Source organism: Mustela nivalis (genome assembly GCF_964662115.1).
Source record: "Mustela nivalis genome assembly, chromosome: 19".
In the NCBI taxonomy this organism is placed as follows: Eukaryota; Metazoa; Chordata; class Mammalia; order Carnivora; family Mustelidae; genus Mustela; species Mustela nivalis.
This window is the reverse complement of record NC_139038.1, coordinates 10666430-10687213: the sequence shown is the minus strand read 5'-3', so window position 1 is coordinate 10687213 and position 20784 is coordinate 10666430. Positions and strand designations below refer to the sequence as shown.

General features: G+C 60.3%; 1 protein-coding gene across 5 annotated transcripts in view; it reads right to left on the bottom strand.

The window, feature by feature from the left end:
* Positions 1-559: 559 nt before the first annotated feature.
* The window catches only part of GTF2IRD1 (GTF2I repeat domain containing 1), a 96761-nt gene continuing 76536 nt past the window's right edge, over positions 560-20784 (bottom strand). For all 5 annotated transcript variants that reach the window (XM_082712622.1, XM_082712620.1, XM_082712618.1 and 2 more), the window contains 5 exons: positions 7143-7220; positions 4931-5123; positions 3969-4006; positions 1906-2042; positions 560-802 (listed from right to left, as the gene is read on the bottom strand). In XM_082712622.1, coding sequence (XP_082568748.1) covers positions 734-802; positions 1906-2042; positions 3969-4006; positions 4931-5123; positions 7143-7220 — 515 coding nt within the window. In that variant the 3' untranslated portion in view covers positions 560-733. The remainder of the gene's footprint in view (positions 803-1905; positions 2043-3968; positions 4007-4930; positions 5124-7142; positions 7221-20784) is intronic.

The following is a 20784-nucleotide window of genomic DNA, read 5'->3' as shown; positions in this document are numbered from 1 at the left end:
CACTGAGCCACCCAGGTGCCCTTGTCAGGCCCTTTTTGACCTGTCCTGCTTTCAGTCTTACCCCTTCCTTCCTCCTCCTTCTCACCTTGCCACCAAGGTGGCCTTGCTGAGACACAGCTGTGACCCGTCACTCTGCTCAGATGCCCTTGAGCTCGATCAAAAATGTGCCCCACCTCTCTGGGTCCAACCCAGAGGCCCCTCTGCCAAGGTGCCTTCTCCCCAGCCATGGAGATGCCAGGCTTACTGGTCATACTGAACACTTGAGCTGTCACCTCTCTGTCACCAAGACAGCCCCTGCCACCCTGTGCACTCCTTGAGGCCAGGGGTCAGTCTGTCACCTGGCCTCCCATGGCAGCTCATCTGGAGGCCACAGGGCCCCAGCAGCAAAGAAATGAGAAGTCTGTCCCCAGACACCAGGGCCCAGTGGTCAGGGACACCGCCTCCGCTCGAGCTCTGGCAAGGAAGGGGGACCTTGGCAGGCCTGACCTTGTCCCAGTGACAGCTGTACTTGTTAATTCCAAACGAGAACACGCAATAAAGTTATGAGCAAGGGCCATGCTTTTTTTTTTTCTTTTTTTTTTTTACTTATTTAAAAAGGCCTTGGTGGCAGGAATATAGTGTAAAAATCATTGGAAAAACTAAAAGGCATCGATACATATCCGAATATACACTTTGTACATAAATTACATTTCCTTTAGTCTTTCTGAGTGAGGTCCTGATTCAGCACTGAGGTCTAGTAATTCAGAGGTCCCGGGAGCTGCACGTTTAGGCCGGCGTAGTCCACCATGTACATTGGCCACTGCTAGAGACAGGGGGACAAAGGGTCTGCGTTAGGACTCCGGGTGACGCGGAAAGACCGCCAGACCACTTAGCGGTGCTTTCCGAAGGGCCCTGTCAGAAGGTATTCGTCTAGAGGCAGCTGAACGTCCAGAGAGGGGACGTGCCCTGTCCAAGGTCACACAGTTCACCAGGGGCCGGGGAGCCCGGGCTGTGGCCTTCCGACGTGTTCCCACCTGGGTCCCAGGGGCTGCTTCTGTGGACCGGACGAAACTGAGGCGTGGCTCAGAACAGCAGTCAGCCCTCCAGGCCTTATGCCCCAAAGAGTCTGTCCCTCTCCTCCAGGCTGCCTCTGCTTGGCCCCCAAGACCTTCCACGTAAGGATCTGGGAAGTGGGAAGAGCTAGGGACCCTGTATAGGCACCCCTAGGTGGGGAGAAAGGGATAGCCTGAATTTGGGGGGGGGGTTTCCCCAGGAAGGGGTTAAAGGGAGGCCCGGTCAAACGATAAATCCCCACATCATTTTCTAAGGCGTCTCACTGTCCTCCCCACCGGACTCAGGACTTCAAAGCCGGTATTTTAAAGCCAGAAAGAACTCCCGAGCGTGTGTGCCCCTCGCGAGGTTTTCCTCTTGGAGGGGACACAACCCAAGCCAAGCCCCCGGCGGGACGGGAGGAGGCGGCGGCTGCGCGTGGGGTCCTCCACCCGCCGCTGACCACAGCGAGGCCACAGTCAACCAGCGCTGAGCCCCGACTGCCTCCTCCACACCCTGCGGGTAACACCTGCACCTCACAGGGCTGTGGCGAGGCAGAGGGGAGCGCAGAGATGAACTCAGCCTCTGCAGCCTGGGAACCGAGAGTCTGCTCGGGGTCCTGCTCGGGGTCCTGCTCGGGCACGGCCAGGGGAGTCCCCTACCCTCTCCGGGGGCTCCCACCGCCCCCCTGCCCCACGGGGGTGTGACTTCCTGCCTGGGGCGGGGGCGTGAGCCGCTGGTGACAGGGTTGGGGCTATGTCTTGAGTAGATCAGCCCCACTCAGGGCCCAGCGTCTCCCTGCACCCCAAACGCACGCCCCAGAGGAGAGAGCCATGCCTGCGTGCGGCGGGGAGGTCCGGATCGGTGCCATCTTACCACGAGTGAGATCTGGTTGGTGGACGCCACGGACTCCGGGTTAGAAGACGAGGAGGAGGAAGATGAGGAGGACGAGGAGAAGGAGCTCCCCTCTGAGACCCGCTTCCTCTTGCGCTTGGGAATGCTGCTGTCTTTGGCTGGTGGGAGAAAAGGGGACGCTGGGTCTCGGCGCTGAAGCCCTCTGGAGGCTTTTGTTTTCAGGTTTCAAGCCTCGGCATTCAAGGCTCCAGAACCCCCAGGCCCCTGAGGCGCATCTCTCCAACCTCCGACCTTAACCAGGCCCCACTGCCCCTTGGGTCCCCTGCCTTTGCTAACACGAGCCTCACCCCCCGGGTATGCCTCCCCGAGTGGGCTCAGTTCAGGCCCAGGTCCCCCTTGTACTATCCCAGGAGCATCTAGCCTTGGCAGGGGGAGGGGCTGGCCTCCCCAGAACTCCCAGGGCCCAGCATGCCGCAATGAAGGGCTTGGCCTCGGGCCCTGGAGAAAGTCACTTCAAGTCACTTGGCCCTGTGCCTTCATTCCCTGTTAACTGTGGACGTGTGATGACCCCGACCTCAGACTGCTGGGACGGGTGACCGTTCACAGCAGGCAGGGCCCCCAGGGGAAAGAGACATTGGTTTCCAGTCAGATGTCCCAGATTCCAATTCTCATTACTGCCAGCACTAGCTGTGTGACCCTGGGCAGATCGATTAACCTCTCTGAGCCAAACGGGGAAAACCGTGTGATGTGAGACTCTAAGTAGATTACTATGTATCAAAGAGCCCGGCATCCAGCCCAGCACGGGGCAGGACTCAGCTGGGGCTCTGCTGCGGCAGAATGAAATTGGGAGGAATATGTGAGACATAGAAAATAGATTTGCAACCGCGTGTCACACAAGGAGGGTTCGGTGCTAGACTGAGCGGCCAGTTCCCTGAGTAGAAACCAGCAGGGCCCTAGTAACAGCATGAGGGCTGGCTGGGCCGAGGAGGTGGCTGTTTGTGCAGCTGGTGAAGACAGCTCAGAGGCTGGGCGTCTGTGACGAGGGTGTAGACAGACGTCCTGGGAAACCGAAGATACTGGAGGTGGAAGGAGCTCAGGGAATGGGCCGGAGGAAAGGGGTTTTGGTAGAGGGCCCCACGTGAACAGGAAGGCAGAGGTGCTGGCCCAGGGTCACAGCCAACCGGGGTGCCTGGAACACCCTAAAGATGGCCATGGTGGGGTAGGGGAAGTGGTGGATGCGAGCCATGGCATCCGCCCTGGGACCACGTGGCCCCGGCTCTCCTCCGTGGGGCCTTCTGCCATCTCTGCCTTCGACCTGGGAGCAGCTCCCCAAACCCGTCACCTCCCCACCCGAGAGTCCGGTGCCCCGCTCGGCCCCCTGTGATCAGCGCAGGCCAGAGGGCGGCTGGCTCCTGGCCAGGCTGTGCCACCCTAGGCTGTGGCGTTCCAGGGGGACCTGGACTCAGCTGGAGATGGGGCCTCGGGTCGCAGACCAGGATGGGGGGCCTGTCACTGGGCACCTGCTGGACCTGCAGTTCGGAGGGACGGCTCGAGGGGGCCACCAAGCCCCCTACATGGGCCCGCCAAGCTCCTTCCCCTCTCTGGGCCTCAGCTTTCCAGCAGTACACTGTGGCCAGAGGCGTGCCTCCCAGTCACCCCCGGGAACACAGCCCCGTTCCCCTAGTGCATCTTCTCGGGCAGAACCATGGCCTGCCAGACGGTCTCCCAGCTTCCTGCGTGCTCAAGGGTTCTAGGGGAGTTTCTGGTGCAGATGTGTGTTCTGCAAATGCAGGAAGGATGGTGGGGTGCCCCCCACCCCCACCCCGCAGCCAGTCTCAGCCACGTGGCCGCCTCCCCTGCGTCTGTCTCCTCCTGGGGGGGGTGCCATGATCCCACCAGCACTCCTTCCCCACCCTACCCCGCGGCTCCAACCTGCCCATCATTATCTGCGGCTCATAGGACATGCTCAGCCGGGCTGTGGCTGCCCCACCCCCGGCCCTGGCAGGCACCTGCACCCCATCTGCCCACAGACCCTGGTCCCCAAGAGGCAGAGAGGTGGCCTTTCCAGCCACTGCCTTCCTTACCTGGCACCTTGGCGTCATTACAGATTTCTGCAAAAGGTCTGAAAGAGAAAGAAATGAGGTGGCGGGTAGAAAAATGGGGTTTCCCCTCTTCCTTCCCACCTGCCCCCTGAAAAGAGGCGACACCTCTCATGAGAGGAGATGCTCCGAGTCTCAGGACCCCGAGATCAAGAGTCACACGCTCTACCGAAGGAGCCAGCCAGGTGCCCCACAAAATCTTTCTTTCTTGTGACGAGGACTTTTAAGATCTACTCTCTTAGCAATTTCCAAATGTGCAATCAACTATTTTTAACTATAGCCATACAGTGACTGTGTGGTAATTTATTTGTAGTCTTGACTTTTTCTGATTTTTAATTTTTTTAAAAAATAACTTTTTTTTTTTTTTTAAGATTTTATTTATTTCAGAGAGAGAGATCACAAGTAGGCAGAGAGGCAGGCAGAGAGAGGGGGAAGCAGGCTCCCCGCTGAGCAGGGACTTCGATCCCAGGACCCTGAGATCATGACCTGAGCCATAACCAAGAGTTGGATGCTGAAGCGACTGAGCCCCCCCCCCCAGGCACCCCGAGAAGATGGGTCATTCGGAAACTAGGAAGCGGGTCCTCATCAGACCCTGAACCGGCCACCACCTTGATCTCGGACGTCCCAGCCCCGCGGAACCGTGAGAACGTGTGTTGTACTGAGTTCCAGTGAGCGGGACGGAGTGGGAGAGCCTGGTCTGCCTCCAGGCTGACCCACCAGGACTGACCCCCACCCTTCCCTTGCTCTGCGGAGCGGTTTCCTTTCATTGAAGAGGAGAGTGTTAAGCTACCTGTCTCCCGGATTCTATGTGTCTGTCTCTGCCTCTCTTGTCCCCCGGCTGCGGCTGTGACAGCTGCCACGGTCCCTGCCCTCTCTGCCCTCCCCCACCCCACTCTGGATGACAGGGTGGGGAGGTGGGGGTGGGGGGGTGGGGGGAGGGCACTCACTGGAGCTGATTGATGATGACCATTCGCACGTGCTCGCGGGCCTTCAAGATCTTCTCCAGCCGGTGGATGTCGTACGTGTTGGGGTTCCGGAACGGGATGTCGTCGGGCAGACCCGTGACCTCCACGGCGTCCGGGCTGTCCCGGATCAGTTTGTAAGGGACCAGCACAGGCCGGTTCAGGCCCAGGGCCTCGCCTGCAAGACACGGTGGGTCAGCGCTGGGGGGAAGATGTCCCCCGTGGGAGGCCACGCCCTCCGAGGACAGGGCTGGATCCCGGCGTGGTCCAGCTCCGTGGCCACCGCACTACAGAGTTTAAAAAATCAATACACGCCTTTTTAAAAAATCCGCTTAGCAAAACCATAAATCTAATACCCAGCGCTGAGAATGAAACCGGCACTTGAGCGCGTCCATCTGGTAAAACAGATGTGTGTTCCCACGGTAGAATAAATACAAAGTCCTTCCTTATTATTTATACTTACATTAATCTATTATTAATTACTTATGAATGATAGGACGGGGTGTCTTGGGTGTGGTTTTTTTTTTTTTTAAAGATTTTCTTTATTTATTTGACAGGAAGAGATCACAAGCAGGCAGAGAGGCAGGCAGAGAGAGAGGAGGAAGCAGGCTCCCTGCGGAGCAGAGAGCCCGGTGTGGGGTTTGATCCCAGGACTCTGGGATCATGACCTGAGCTGAAGGCAGAGGCTTTAACCCACGGAGCCACCCAGGCGCCCCTTGGATGTGTTTTCCAAGATTCTGAAGCGCGTTCGAGGACGCAGAGCAAGTCAGGTTGGCCAACGGCTGGTGATCCCGCGGGCTGGCTCTGGGTGACCAGGCCACCGGTGACTGGCTCTGGGTGACCAGTGCCGTTCTCCCCGCCTTCATCCCCGTTTGAATTTTGACGTCACCATGACAAGTGACAGACGACCCCAACAACGGCCAGCAGAGTCGCATGTCACTTTCAGGACGAAGCCCCAACGCCTTGGTCGGCCTGCCTGCCCTTCCCCGCGCCTCGGGGCCTCCCCCAGCTGCTTGCTCCAGGTCCTCTGGCCTCCTTGCTGGTCCCCAGTCGCCCAGCTGTCCCCAACGCCCCGCAAGCTCTTCCTGGCACGCGTGTCCTCTCCTGACACTTGAGCGTCCGCTAACGTGTCCCATTCTCCCAGGGGCTTTCCTGCCTCAACCCCCAGGCCCGCGACCCTTTATCCTGCTCCTGCTTCTCCGTTCTCACTCTCCGAAACTCTACTTAAAAATATTTTTTATTACTGTCTGTTTCCCTGCTACGGTGCAAAATGGAAACGATACTGAATTCATCACAAGTAAATCATCTGGCACAGCTCGGCACTCAGTGACCTAAAAATCTCGACTGTAACCACACTATTATTATTATTATTATTATTATTATTATTTTAAGAATTTTATTTATTTATTTATTAAAAGATTTTATTTATTTATTTGACAGACAGAGATCACAAGCAGGCAGAGAGGCAGGCAGAGAGAGGGGGAAGCAGGCTCCCTGCGGAGCAGAGAGCCCGATGCGGGACTCGATCCCAGGACTCTGGGATCATGACCTGAGCTGAAGGCAAAGGCTTTAGCCCACTGAGCCACCCAGGCGCCCCGAGAATTTATTTTATTTTTAAGAATTTACTTTTTAAGTATTCTCTACACCCAACGCGGGGCTCGAACCTGTCACCCTGGACCGAGAATCGCACACTCCCCCCACGCACCGAGCCAGCTGGCCGCCCCGTAACCGTATTATGAACTGCCCCATCTGGGCTCTGCCGTGGCACCCTGGACGCCTTCCCCTGGCATGGCACGGCCCTAACCCACTCCGTGACCACCTCCTTGCACACATTCAGAGCCCCAGGACGGCAGGGATCAGACCCCTTGCCATGGAGTCCTCACAGCTAAACGTGTGCGGGGCAGGTGAGCTCACCAGCTCTTGGCTGTGGCCATAGCCTCTGCCACGTGACCCAGCCCTAGAGCAGCGGAATGGCTGACCGCCACCACCGCCCTGGGCGCCCCAGAGGGGCTCTTTCCCCCTCCTCCGACGGGGGACGTGGGGGGGTCAGCTCCCACCAGTCATGGGCAGGGCAGCTGGCAGGGGCGGGGGTGGGCGGGACTGGAGGCGGCAGGGCTGGCTGTAGAGGGAAGAGGGGCTGCCCAGGGAGGCCGGCCCAGCTTACCCGGCCCGCAGACCCCACTCCTCATGCACTGACCGTATTTCTCGTTGAAGAGCTCCTTCACCTGCTCACGCAGGATCACCTTCTCCCCAAGTCTGTTGGCGTCATCTTCATCTAGGAGAGGAAGACAAGGCGGCTGTGAAGGACAGCCCGGGCCAGCCCCTGGACGGGGTCCCGTGCGGCAACCCCCACCCCGCCCCCTGCCCGCCCACAGAGCTTAGTATCAGGCAGCCTTGTTTCTGGCTTCGGTGGTCTGTTCTCCAATCCATCCGCCCCCCTGCCCGGAACAGCTTCCCCGGTGCGGCGCGGCCCCCCACCGTGTCCGGCCCGGAGCATTCTGAGGCCGGGGAGGCAGGGGACCTGCTTGGAGGAAGGAACTCCCGGCCTCGTGTGGGTGGTGCACACTCAAAGCGCCTCCAAGTGTGACGGGAGAGCCGGGGCAGGAGGCAGGGTGCCCACCCCCATCTGCAAATCCAGGCGGGCTCCCTGGAGGAGCGGGCTGTTGGAATCTTCTCTCGGAAGGCAGGCAGGGGTCTTGGGATGGACGGGCTGAGGTGGGGTGGGAAGTACTGGCCCAGGCCGGTCTGCTGGATGTGGCCGGAGCATGGGGGCTAGACTGAGCTGGGCTGTCGGAAACTTGCCCCGATTGCTGGGGGATCCTGAGCCAGAGGCTCCTGAGCAGGGAGACAGGTGCGCTGCCGGAGCAGGGGGTCCGCACACGCTCCCCACCCAGGGCCCAGGGCAGACCTCCATGGGCACCTGCTGTTGGACCCTCGGCTCCCCTCAGCCCTGTTCTGGGTCTAAAGGAGCAGCTGGGAAACTCCTGAGTCGGGGCCCAAGGGGGCCGGCCGGGCTGGGGGATGTTCAGGATGTGGAGGGGACGCAAGGGTCCTGGGACAGAGGGGCCTGCGGGCTCGTGTCCTGGGCTGGAGATCCAGGAGGGGTGCCCTGAGCAGGCAGGGCCTCCAGCAGACAGGGGTGGGGGCAGAGGGTGGAGCGGAAGCGGGCGGGGAGCCAGGGCCAGGGCCCGGGAGATGGAGATGCGGGGCAGAGCAGACAGAATGGGTTTGTGGAGAAAGACAATTCCTGTTTTAATCCGGAAAATCTCACAGAACTTAGTTCAAGTTCAGAGGCCAAGGCAGGCACTGCGCCTGGCGGGCCGGGCCTCCCTCCGCGGTCTGCCTGCCCCGGCCTCCCGATGCCCCTCCCTCCCCCACCACCCGGTGCCCTGTGCGGTCCCGGTCATGTCCACGCTCCAGACTCTGGACCGAGGTCTGCCGTATCTCCGAGTTTCTGCATGTGTCTCTTCACCCATGACCTTCCAGCCACCTGGGTGCCCCTGAGACCCGGCAGACGTCCGGCATCCCAGATAACAACACCCCTTTCCTGTGTCCCCCTCCCTGGGAATCACAGTCCCATCAGTCGGGCCAAGGCACTGAACTCAGCCCCCCTGAGAGCCCCCTCCTCCCCACATCCCCCCAACACGGCCTTTCTAGACAGTCTTCAAGACCTCACGGTGGCAAGAGTCAACGTGACCCTTCTCCAGGTCCTGAGGGGACAACCTGACAGACTCCTGGGCCCAAGGGCCCCCCAGAGCCTGTGCGGGAGTGGGCAGATGCTGTCCATTTCCCTCGCCCCCACCCCGGCATTCCCCGGGGGGCCAGGATTCCACACAGACCCGGCGGCACCCATGGGGCAGGGAAGGATGGCCTGGTCTAAAGCGGGGGATGGGGAGGGACACTGGGTGACCAGTTGACTACCAGTGCAGGGCATGCGGTGGGGGGTTCCTAACCCAGCTGAGAATCAGGGAGGGCTTCCCAGAGGAGGTGCTGCTGCTGGGTGTTTGCACCTCCTGTGTGCACAGCGCCAGGCCTCAGAAAGGGCGCCTCTTGGCTCCTCCTTGCTCTTTGTTTTTGTTCATTTTTTAATTAAATAAATTTTTTTTGGTTTTTATTTAATTTGGAGGAAGGAAGTTCCCGCTGTGTGCCTGTGCTGGCCCCGACGGGGAGAGCCAGGCTCCCTGCTGGTGCCTGGGTGACCCAGCCAGGTAACCCTCTGGGTCGGCCGTGGGCAGGTCACGAGCCCCCTTTGTGACAGAGCCGGGTTCCTGCCACCACGGCTGCACAGGTCGCACACTCACCATTGGGAGAGGCTGTGGCCAGGCCTGCTGGTCCCCAGGGACTGTCCCCAGGACTGTGGGGGGAGCCGATGCTCTCGCTAGCCTGGGCTGGGGCAGGACAGGCCCCCGGGAACCATCTCCTCTGAGTCTGGTCTGCATGTGGGCAACACAAACCCAGGAAACTGTTCCCGAGAACACAGGGTAGGGCAGGGAGCACAGCCACTGTGGGGCCGTGTGGGGCCTCGGCCATAAACCCAGTCTGAAGGGCAAGCCCTGCGGCCCGGAGGTAAGAGTGTTTACTCCGCTATCGGACCGCTGGGGTTCAAATCCTCTGTTATAAGCTTGTGACCTTGAACGATTCTCCAAACTACTGGATTTCCTCGTTTGGAAAGGTCTGGCACCAAACCTGTTCTGGGGGGAACAGTCTGAGCTCCCCTGAACCCAGACTGGCTATAAAGGATGCCAGTGTCTGGAGACATTTCAGAACGTTCTCCACTTGGAGACGTCACACTTAGGGACCCACATGGAGTGTGGGTCCCCCCAGGGCACCTGTCTGAATGTCTGCATGCATTGGGGAGGAAGGGGGTCCCCAAGGGCCTGTGACGGGGGCAAGGGGGGGGTCCCTGGCTGAGCAGACTGCAAGGCAATCTTGGTTCTACCCCTAATGCTGTGTGATGTTTGGAAAGTCACTCGACCTCTCTGGGCCTGTTCCCACATCCCTCAGCCTGGAAACCTTCGGGATCCCCTGACATCACATATAAAAAAGTCGAAGGCCCCGTCACCAGAATCAGGTTGTGGCTGATGCTATTCGTAGATCAATGCTTCCGTTATCCTGGGGTATCAGGGAATTAAACGTCACGCAGGGGACCTCCGGGTAACGGATGCTTCTTCTCTCCAGTCCCCTGGGTTTGTCGTACCCATTCTGGGAGGGCCACTTACTAAAATGCATCGAGTGCCCCTTTCTTAGGTAGTACCTCGTGGGGTAGAGAGGGCCCCCCCAGGATCTCCCGGGCCAGAAAGTGCTGCACCTGCCCCCGCAGAGACCTGGACCCCCTCCACCCCTCTCCCCCTGCAGGGACCCCCTTCGAGGACAGGCCCGCCCTGTCAGCGTTTCTGCCCCTCCCCTCCCCCACCCCTGCTCCTGCCAGCTTATTGGTCTCCGTCACTCCGTGGGCCCCAGTAGCTCTCATCTGGCTGTTTCTAATCTGCCGTCTGTTAGCCTGAGGATTAACTGAATTTTGCCCGGGGGAAGAACGCAACCAGGCTTATTAAATCACCGCCAAGCTGGGTCCACAATCAGAGACCAGCAGGCTCCGGGTGCCGACTGCAGGGGCCCCACAGTCCTCTGCCCGGGAGCAAAGTATGAGAACCCCGAACACGGGGGGGCCTCCCCGCACCGGCTGGTGGTCCGCGGCTCGGACTGATGTCTGTACACGGACCGTCAGGATCGTGCGGGGTCAGGAGGAGCCCGTCACAAGGGACAAGCTGCTCAGAGGGACACGACGCCCCCCTCCCCTCTCCCAGTGCTTCCGTGGGACCCCTCCTCTCTGCGAGGCCTGGGCTGGGCCATGCAGGCGTCACGCAGACCCTCAAGAGAACAGAGGGGGGATATCCAAGGGGGTCAGCTGTTGACGGGACAGCTGCCCCCGCATGCCTCCCGCCCGGGCCCTGCAACTTGCACACCTCCCTTTCCTGGCTCCGGACCTTCACCAGAACGGGAAGGCACGCTCAGCTTCACCCGTTCGCCCCTCTCAGCCCGGCGTGCAGGTGCAGCAGGAATTCCATCGGTGGCTCCGAGAGGCCACGTGTGCACGGCAGTGGGGAGGGGCCCTCGCCCCCGTGCCCGCTCTCCCAGACCTTCGAGAAACTTCTTACACGTGCCAAAGGAAATAGGGTCCAGAGGGCTAACGGCACCCGTAGTCACAGGAAAACCACAAAGCGCCGGGAGCGGCCGAGGACCGCAGAGGTGCAGGGTCACCTCTTGGAACCGCACGGAGCAGTGGACGCGAGCCTGGGCCTTATCACACGTCAGTGTCGCCTTACGTAAGGCCGAGCGAGGAAAGCGAGTTCAGACTTGACACACGAGGGCACACCTCGCTGATATAAGTAAAAAGCGGGGTGCCCAGGGGGGCTCAGTCAGTTAAGCGGCTGACTCTCGGTTTCGGCTCAGCTCGTGATTTCGGGGTCGTGAGATCGAGCCCCGCGTCGGGCTTGGCGCTCAGTGTGGCGTCTGCTTGCCATTCTCCCCTCCCTCGCCCCCTCCTTCCGTCCCCTCCCGGCCCCTCTCTGAAATAAATAAATACATCTTCAAAAAAGAAAAAAAAAGGTAAAAAGCATGCAAAAGGAACAATTTCAGTTTCGGCAAACATGACACATCACAGAGCCCCTACCGAGGTCAGCCTGTGAGCCGTGAGCGGACCTTAGATACGCTGGACGTTTTTCTTACACATATACACCGACAACGGTAGAGTTTAATTTAGAAACCGGGCACAGTAAAGAGATGAGCAACTGATGATGGTAAAACCGAATTGTAACAACGTACGTAGGATATTGTAACAAAGTCACGAGAATGTGGTCTATTTCTCTCTGTGAACATCACACTGTGGTTCCCCTTCTTGTGATGACGTAAGAGGATAAGACGCCCACCGAGGGAGGAGCAGCGAGGGGGATCAGGGATGCAGAGGCCGGACGTGCCGTTGGGCTACTGTCCCTGGAGAACAGTGGCCGGCCTCTGGACCGCAGCTGATCGCGGGCGGCCGAACGGCACAAAACGAATCCGCAAATTAGGGGAGTGGCTGTATTTGTTCTGGGGAGAGAGTAGGGCAGGATGAGGGCGTGCACAGGGGAGGGGGCATGTTATTTGCTCTGTTTTGTTTGTTTGTTTTAAGATTATTTATTTATTTGACAGTCGGAGATCACCAGTAGGCAGAGAGGCAGGCAGAGAGAGAGGGGGAAGCAGGGCTCTCCGCTGAGCAGAGAGCCCGATGTGGAACTCGATCCCAGGACCCTGAGATCATGACCTGAGCCGAAGGCAGAGGCTTTCACCCACCGAACCACTCAGGAGCCCCTACTGGCCCTGTTTTAATTCTCAGATGGCAGCGGGCTCACGGGGTTCACTGCCGTATCGCTGACCAAGCAGACACAGGAGCAGGAACAGGAACAGAAAGAATTAAAAAAAAAAGAATGTGTGCTACCTGCACTCTGGTATGTAAAAATCACTAGTGGAGGAACTCAAGACATCTGAACAGAAAGCCTGCGGTTTAGTTAAGCATATGCTACCGATCAAGGTTGAATTCTTAGTGTTGACAAAGGTACGCGGTTCTGCCGACGCCGTGTGGGTCAAAGGGTCTATCTGGGGAGTCCAGGCTATCTTGGCAACTCTTTGGCGATTAAAAATGATCTCAAAATAAAAAGCTTAAGCGAACCATCGTCAGACGCAGGGATGACCGACGGCAGAGCCGGTCCTGGACCCGGGATCAGGACTGATCTGGCCAGTGCTCGGGGTCCAGTGGGGAGGGGGACAAGACAAGGGAGGGAAGGAGGCTTGCCTTCCTCCCCAGAGTCTCCTCGGACAGGGCTCTGCGTCACATGCATCCTCTCCCTTCCCTGGTCGGGTGCTCCCGCCCCTCCCTGGAGCCCAGCTTTGTGACCTCTAGCTGTACCGAAGGTCTAGAACAGAGGGCTCTCTGGCTGGAGCCTCCCCTGCTAGGGTTGGAGATTTGCCCTTAACGCCTCACGACAAGCCTGACCTCCAGCGCGTGGTCCCATTCTACAGATAAGGACACTGAGGCTCAGAGGAGTCAAGGTGCTCACCCAACATCACGAAGGCCGCAAGGTCTGTGATCGGCAGCACTAACACTAAAACCCAGTCTCTCTGACCCGTGGGTACTGCTTTCCCCTCGGAGAGTGGCCCAGCACCTTCTCGAGGGCCTTTGTACCAACCTGAACTTGCTGTCCAGGTTTGGCAAACACCAGGTCTCCTTGTGGGGGTTCATCTGGGATCCTGGCGCCAGCCACGCACATGGCCCTTCCCAGGGGAAATCTTCTCCGTCCTGTCCCGTTCCTTCCTCCCAGGTCCCGGCTATGCGCGCCAGACATCACTGATGTCACTGACCCAAGGCCGGGCAGGCCCTGGGCTGACCTGGGGCCGGGACAAGCCAGGCACACCGCGCCCTGAGCACCAGAAGCAGGACAACAGCGCCCCTCCTGGGAGAGTCGGACAGATCTGGCCCCTGGGCTGCAGGAGCCAGGACACAGGGAACACATTTCTGCGGCATCACCAGGGGTGCGGGGCCTGATTCCCAGGATGCGACCGGGGTCTGTACAACAGCAGCTCAGGCTGCCGCCAAACACAGGAGGACGGTCGCTCCCTGTGGCACGCGCGCGGAAACGTGTCGGCTCTCACCCGTGTGTCCAAGAGAGGAAAGCCCTAGTGCCCGCGACGACGCCCAACGCCAAGCGACTGATAGAGAAGTCAAGGTCTTGCGCGCGGCCGGGCACTGTTCTCCCAGCTCTGCGTGGATCCATCCCCTTAATCCTTCCAACAACCCTCTGTGGCTGGCCCTGGGACTACCTCCACTTTACAGACAGGGAAGCTGAGGCACGGAGAGACACGCTACCTGGGCCGGTGACACAGCGAGTGAGCGGAGGTCGGGACTGCCCCCCGACTTCCAACCAGCTGGCAGGAAGACAGAGTGTCCCAAACCCAGGCTTGTGGCCGTGCTGGCTGCTGATCAGGACCTTGCTTCCACGCGTGGGGGAAGGAAGAAAGAGCATCCGTCTCCCCGTCTCTGCACCCCCAACCCCCAACCCACATGTCCCACTGCCTCTCGGAACGCCTTTGATTCTGCATGTCCCCGAGCAGCCTCTCCATGGCTCCCTCAAACCTGTCCCTCTTCTCTGGGCTTCCTTCCCTGGGGTCCCCCTCCTGGTCGCCCAGGAGAGACACCTCGGCTGCCTCCAACCCCGGAGCAGGCAGAGTCACGGCTTCCCCCAAGCTGTCCCCGTCCCAGTCCCGGGAAGCCTGGGACTACGGTTCTTTACACGACAGAAGACACTGGCTGGTTTAGGTAAAGGTCTCGAGATGCGGAGGTCATGCTCAATTACCCAAGGGGGCCCTAAGAGTGATCATTAGAGACCTTCCAAGGAGGCAATAAGGTCAAGGGCAGGAGGAGTTGAGCCAACAGAAGCAGAGGTCAACGTGAGAGCTTCAGAGCTGGAGGAGGGGGTTTCTGGAAGGTGGGAAAGACCAGAGCCTCCCGAGGGACCTGCCCGTCCACTCATCTCGGGTTCCCTACCTCTGCAACTCATGGGGAAAAATACTCGTGTTGCTTCAAGGCACCATGTTGGAGTGATCTGGCCCAGCAGCCAGAGGAAACCCGTCCCAACCCCACGTGTCCCCATCATCCACCAATGCAGGCGGTCACCACGATGGGCCACTTTCCCAGAGAAACCTCTGGCAAGCCCAGCCCATGGCGAGTTAGGCCTCAGAACTGCTCCTCTCACGGCGGGAGAACTTCCCGCTTGGCCTCCTCAAGACCATCCTCGGCTCTGCAAGTCGCATGGATCGCTCTCAGGAGGCTAGGAGACCCCGTCCTTCCTTTGCTTGAAGCCCGCTGGGGACTCTGGTGTTGCTGTCCATGGGGCAAACCCCTCCTCCCTCCCCTGGCAACCGAGAGCCCCTCTGCTGGGGCTACTCTTCCTGTTTCCCACCCCAGAGACGGCACACTGGGAACTCGGGGCTCCCCTACGTCACAGGGCGTGCAGGGGGACCTTCATCTCCTCCCCCACCTTGCGTGGCATCTGTAATCCTGCGGGGGGGGGGGGCTGGGTCCTGCTGAGGAGCCACCACGGCTTGATCCCAGGACCCCGAGATCATGACCTGAGCCAAAATCAAGAGTCGGATGCTTAACTGACTGCACCTGCCAAGGGCGCCCCAAAAGTCCAGGTTCTCATCCAGCCTCCCGCAGTCTGCCTCTCTCCCCACTTCCACCTCATCTACCACTTCCCCCACCTGCTTCCTCCCACACCCTGGCAGGTGACCCCAGGGCCTTTGCCCGCACTGCCCTTCTCTGGCCACCCCCGGGCTCCCAACCTCCCCCTTGAGTACTCCCCAGACGCCCTCCCGGAGGGCCCACCACCTAGTTCATGTTGCAACCCCCCCCTAAAAATAACCGCAACCTCCCCCCATCCGCTTCCCCGCCTCCCGAGCGCACATCTGACACACTTTAACACTTGGTGCGTGATTTTCTGCAGCCACACCAGAACGGCGTCTCCGTGAGGCAGGATTTTCTTTTCTTTTTTTTTTTTTTTTTAAACTTGTGTTGAGCAAAAGCCCTGCACCCAGCCCAGCGGAGTGCCCAGCAGCTGAGCTCCCAAAGGGGAAGGTCCTGCTCCCTGTGCCTGCGGCAGGCTTCAGGATAGGGCTGCCTGTCCCCTACTCCTACCTCCTACTGCGGCGCCTCTTTTGTCCCCAGAGCTGTCCTTAGCAGGCCGGGCAGACGGAGTGCCCCCCCCACCCCGTCAACCATGCGCGCTGAGTCCCCCGACGCCTGTGGCCCAGAGACGCGTTTATCGGCCAGCGAGAACTTCTGATCTGCACGCCGGGGCCCCGGGACCCTCGGAGCCCATCTCAGTCCAGCCCCAATAAAGGCACCGGTTGTTCCTGTGAGCTTGGGAACCGGTTTCAGCGTGGTTTTCTGGAATGCTGCAGAAGAGTCTGAAGCCTCCCCCCCACCCCCCTGCCTTCTGGGAAGCCCTCAGCCTAAGGCGCTCTAGGAACCACGGGGTCCCCCTTCCCAACGGGCAGGGCTCCGGGAGGACAGGGCCTGGGGACCACTAGCCCAGTCGGGGGCGGGGTGGGGCTGCGGGGACCCAGTGGGGTCCTCACGGGCCAGGAAAGGGTAGGGGCCTCCCGACCCGACGGCATTCCGCCCTCCCCTGCGCCGCCGGGCTTGGAAGAAAGGAGGCAGCGGGCCAAGAGCGCGGGGGCCTGGCAGCCCCGCCGGCCGTCTGCCCACAAAGGCCTCCGGGCCCCGCCCTGCAGATGCCAGCTCTCCCCGGGAAGGCAGCGGGGAAGCTGTTCCTGGAGCCTAATTAACAAAGAAAAGCAGAGATAATTAAGTGGAGAAACATGTGGCTGGCGCTGGAACAGGGATATCTTTAGAAACGCGAGAAAGGACGGCTTTATTTTGAGCTCTCAAGAGGGGGACAGCGTCGGGAGGGGGGAGAGGGGGCGTGGGGGCCCCAGGGAAGGGGCGGTGGAGCCAGAGGAGCAGGTGTGCGTGCGTGTGTGTGCGTGTGCACATGTGTGTGCGTGTGTGTGCGTGTGCACGTGTGTGTGCGTGCGCTTGTGCCTGTGAGTGTGCGTGTGTGTCCACCCCAAGGAGGAAATGACCTTTGGGGGGCTAAATGGAGGGGGCAGGGGACCGTGGAGGGGTCTAGAGACCGGGGGGTCACTTATCCACCGTCACGCAGCTCAGAAGTGGTGGCACCGGTTCCTGAGGGGCCGGAGGGGACTCCGCACTGCACCCCGCTTTGTCCCCGACCCCCTCCATCCTGGGCTGAGAGCAGCCCCATGCTGGCCCCCTTCTCCAGGAAGCCCACGTGGCATAGCGGCTGCTGAGTGGCAGGAAGCCCCCCTTCCCCACCGGGCACAGCACCCCAGCCCTCTGCGTGAGAGGCCCTCGGCCCACCCCGCCGCCGCGCTTCTTGGGGCCGAGCTGGGAGCGTGTCGTGGGTCAAGGCGGCTGACTCCTGCCTCTCAGCGGAACGCGACCGAACACCGCTGCTCTTCTAAGGGCAGAGTTTAGGGAGCAGACGGTGTAGGTACAGCGAGGACCCCCCCACCCCCAGCCCTTGGAAACTTCAGCCCTGCCCTGCAGGGGTGCTGGGCTCCGGCCGCGGGGGACGTCAGCGGAAGAGCCTGCCAAGGCCGGGTCTGCAGGGTCTAGTCCACGCTGCAAAGCCAGGCCTTCCAGGCCCTCCACGCTCCGCCTGGCCGGCCTCGCCGCCTCGCGCCGCCTCCCGCGCGCCCCCGGCCCCCCCCCGGGCCCCCCCGCGCCTCCCCGCCCTGCCCCGGCCGTCCGCGTGGGACCTTCCCGCTTCACAAGGAGGGAAACCGAGGCCCAGGCAGGCGAACCTGACTTCCTGGAGTCACACAGGAAGTCGGCAGCTCTGCTCTGTCTCAGGGACCCGGAGCCCCTGTTCTGGGGGTGGGGGTGGGGAAGAGGGGGGCTGCTGCTTGGTTTCTGGCTGAGGGTCCCCGGAGCCGGCAGGGAGGGCCGCGCCGCTGGGGGGGGGCAGGGACCGGAGCAGAGGACACGGGCCTGGGTCCCCAGGACCCTGCATTTGCCCAGCGGGCGCTGGGGTTGGGCGGCTGGGCCTGTCCCTCGCTCGTGGTTCCCGAACACCAGGGCGGGGCCCTGCGGAAGCTGGGAGGCCCCGGGAAGCGATGGGGCGGGTGACCACCTTGCCTCTGAGCCTTTCCAGAGCTCTCTCACCAGGCAGGGGACAGTGAAGCTTTAAAGGTGGCTCCCGCTGGGACGTGGGGGCTCCGATCTCCACTCAAATGCCCCCAGTGACGGGGAGTTCACTACCCAACAAGGCGCCACCGCCCCCCTTTTTCTGCCACTGCCATTCGAGAATAGTTCTAGAATGTCATTTTCTTGATCCCTCTTGTGCCTCCCAGAAGGGCCTGGCTCTCAGCTCTTCTTACCAGCAAATTCTTCCACTTCCTCCCCCCACCCCACCCCGTTTCTTCACAGGCTCTCCTCCTGCAAGGTCTCCCAGTGGTCAGTGTGTCCCCTGGCCCATCTCCCGAGGGCGACCCACTGGCCTGAGTGCTGGCGGCAACTGCCACCTCCGCGCGGACGGTGCCCAGCCCCGTCGCCGCCTTGCGCGAAAACACCGATCGGGTCCCACCAAGTGCGACAGGCCCCGACCCAGCCTCGGCCTGGGTACCACCATCGTTCTTCCAGAACGTTCCGCCCGGCCTCCCCCGCAACTCTTCGGCCACCTCTAGATCCTAGCACCACCCACCTCCGGGGCCTGCTGCCTCCTGCCTGGGGTCAGCCTCCTCAGCTGGCTTCACCACCCCAGTTTTGCTTTTCCAATCCACCCCTGGTGGGCGGCAGCCTGGTTACCACGGTAACCGTAAGACAATATGAGGCGGATCCTGTCATTTCGTCGACTCAGAAAGCAAGCCTCCAGTGCCACCAGAGAGAGCCTGAATCACCGGTGAAGTTTCTGGTCCAGGCCTTTTCTAATTCTGGCCTCACTCTTTGCTCCCCCAACCCCTGTGCCTCCGCACCGCAAGAGCCCAGACCTGGGTACAACTTGGGCCCCGGGCTAACCCCGGCTGCCGCCTGCAGCCTCACTCAGTGTGCTCAGCTGTGAAATGGGCGTGATCACAGCATCCACCCGACAGGCTTGAGAAGGGCTCCTTGCGGCCGTGTGAGAGGCCTTCCCCGGCCTCCTGGCAGGAAGCTAGGTCTCCAGGGGGAGAAGGGCTGGTCTTTGCCGCAGGTGGCACCGAGCTCATGACCGGGGGCTCGGGGACACCCACCTGGCTCCTATCACATTTCCTGGGGAGCAACGCATAGGCAGACGCACCTTCCAAGCCCCCGGCCCTCCGTGCCTCGACGGCCACGTCTGAACCTCTTGGTCACCCACAGGGGCGGCCCCTCCCTGGTAGCCCACGTCAGGATGGACGGGACTGTCCCTCCCATCTTTCTAGCCGTTGCCTCGGGGACCGGACTCCAGCGGTCTCGCATCGGCGCTGGGGCCCACAGCGCCGCCCCGTCCCTTTCCCGTCTCCCTAGGAGGAGTCAGCAGGGGCTCCGGCACCAGCTCTCAGCTCCCCCTTCCATCACTGTTTCCCGGGGGGCTGGGGGGCGGCGGGGTCCCTCCTTTTGCCCCTCCCCACCCCCATCACTCATTTTCCTAGAATCACGCTGCGGCTCTTCTTACCTCTAACACCCTACTCCTCTCCCACTGCAGCCGGCAGCCCTGCCCCATCTCTCTCCTGCCCCTGGAGCGATCCATCCCTCCTGAGCCGGCCGCAGCACCCAGGTCCCCTCCCTGGAACGGCTGCTAACCCCGCTGCCCACGACCTCTGGGGGTTGCTCAACCCCACGGGCCGGTCTCTGGTCTCCCATACGTGACCTCGCCCGCAGCATCTGGCTCAGACGCTTGGCTTCTGGCCGCCTGTCTCTCCAACACCTGAGCGTGGGAGGGCCCAGGGCTCACCCTTGGGCCCCTCCAAGCCGTCCACACTCATTCCCATAGTGATCCAGTTTCACGACCAAAACACGCTGCCGGCGGAATCGTCCCCACCCGCATGGCTCCAGCAGGATGCTCTCTCTGATTTACAGATCTGCCTGTCCAACCCGGCCCCTTGGTGTGTGCCTGACAGACCCTGACCCCTCTCGCCCTCCAGCTGCTCAGAACAAAATCTTTGGCTCACACCCCACGCTTAACTGCATCAGCAATCCTGCTAGCCTTACTTCCAAAGTATGTCCAGGGCCTCAGGGCCTTTGCACGGACTCCCTCCCTAGACGCTTCCGCTGGGATTTCGACATGGCTCCGACTCTCATTTCCCTCAGGTCTTAACTCCTGCTGGCCTCTCTAAAACTGTCCTTTTGACAATCCTACCTGTGTTGCATGTCCCCGTGGCAGTCGTCACTATCAAATACGGTGCTCTTTGTCCTTATCTATCTTCCCCATTAAAAAATAAGCTCCACGAAGGTAGAGACTTTTTTTGGGTCTATTTTGTACTCCTAGATTCTGCCTGCCACAAAGCAGGCCATATATACGTGTATTTAATATACATACATATTATATATATATACACAAATATGTATTTTTAGATATATATTTAGAGTTTGAGAGACAGAGTGCACACAAGCAGGGGACGAGAGAGGGAGAAGCAGACTCCCTGCCGAGCAGGGAGCTTGCCGCAGACCCCAAGATCATGACCCGAAAAGAAGGCAGACGTGCGCCCTTACATATAATATTTTTCAAGTAATATCTACACCCGACGTGGGGCTCGAACTCACAAACCCAAGACCAAGGGCGGCACGCTCTTCTGACAATATATTTTTGTTGTACATATACATAAACCCTAAGGATTAACTGTGAACCTGAAGGGGCAGAGGCAGGGCCCCTGTTATGGACGCTGGCAGCCAGAAGGGGGCAGCAAAGAGCCACCCAGCGCGGCTGAAAGCTCAGGGAGGCGCCGGCACAAGCTGTGTGACCTTTAGCGAGTTCCTTAACCTCTCTGAAACTTGCGTTCTTCCTGTAAGACTGGTTACTGGGGGAGACCCCGTGTGCTGCTACGGGAAGGCTTTGTGACTGGCCGGATCACGCGCACGATGTAGAGGTCAGGTGTCCACGGTACGAGGAGCTGTCCGATGGCCCCGGCTGGGGGACGGGACAGTAACTATGACGCAGCCTGACCAGGGAATGTCATCGGGCGGTTTAAAAAACATCAGAAAGTGGTCATGTTTCCAGCGTGTGTGTACGTAAATGTACAGAAAGAACAACAGCGAGCTGTGAAGT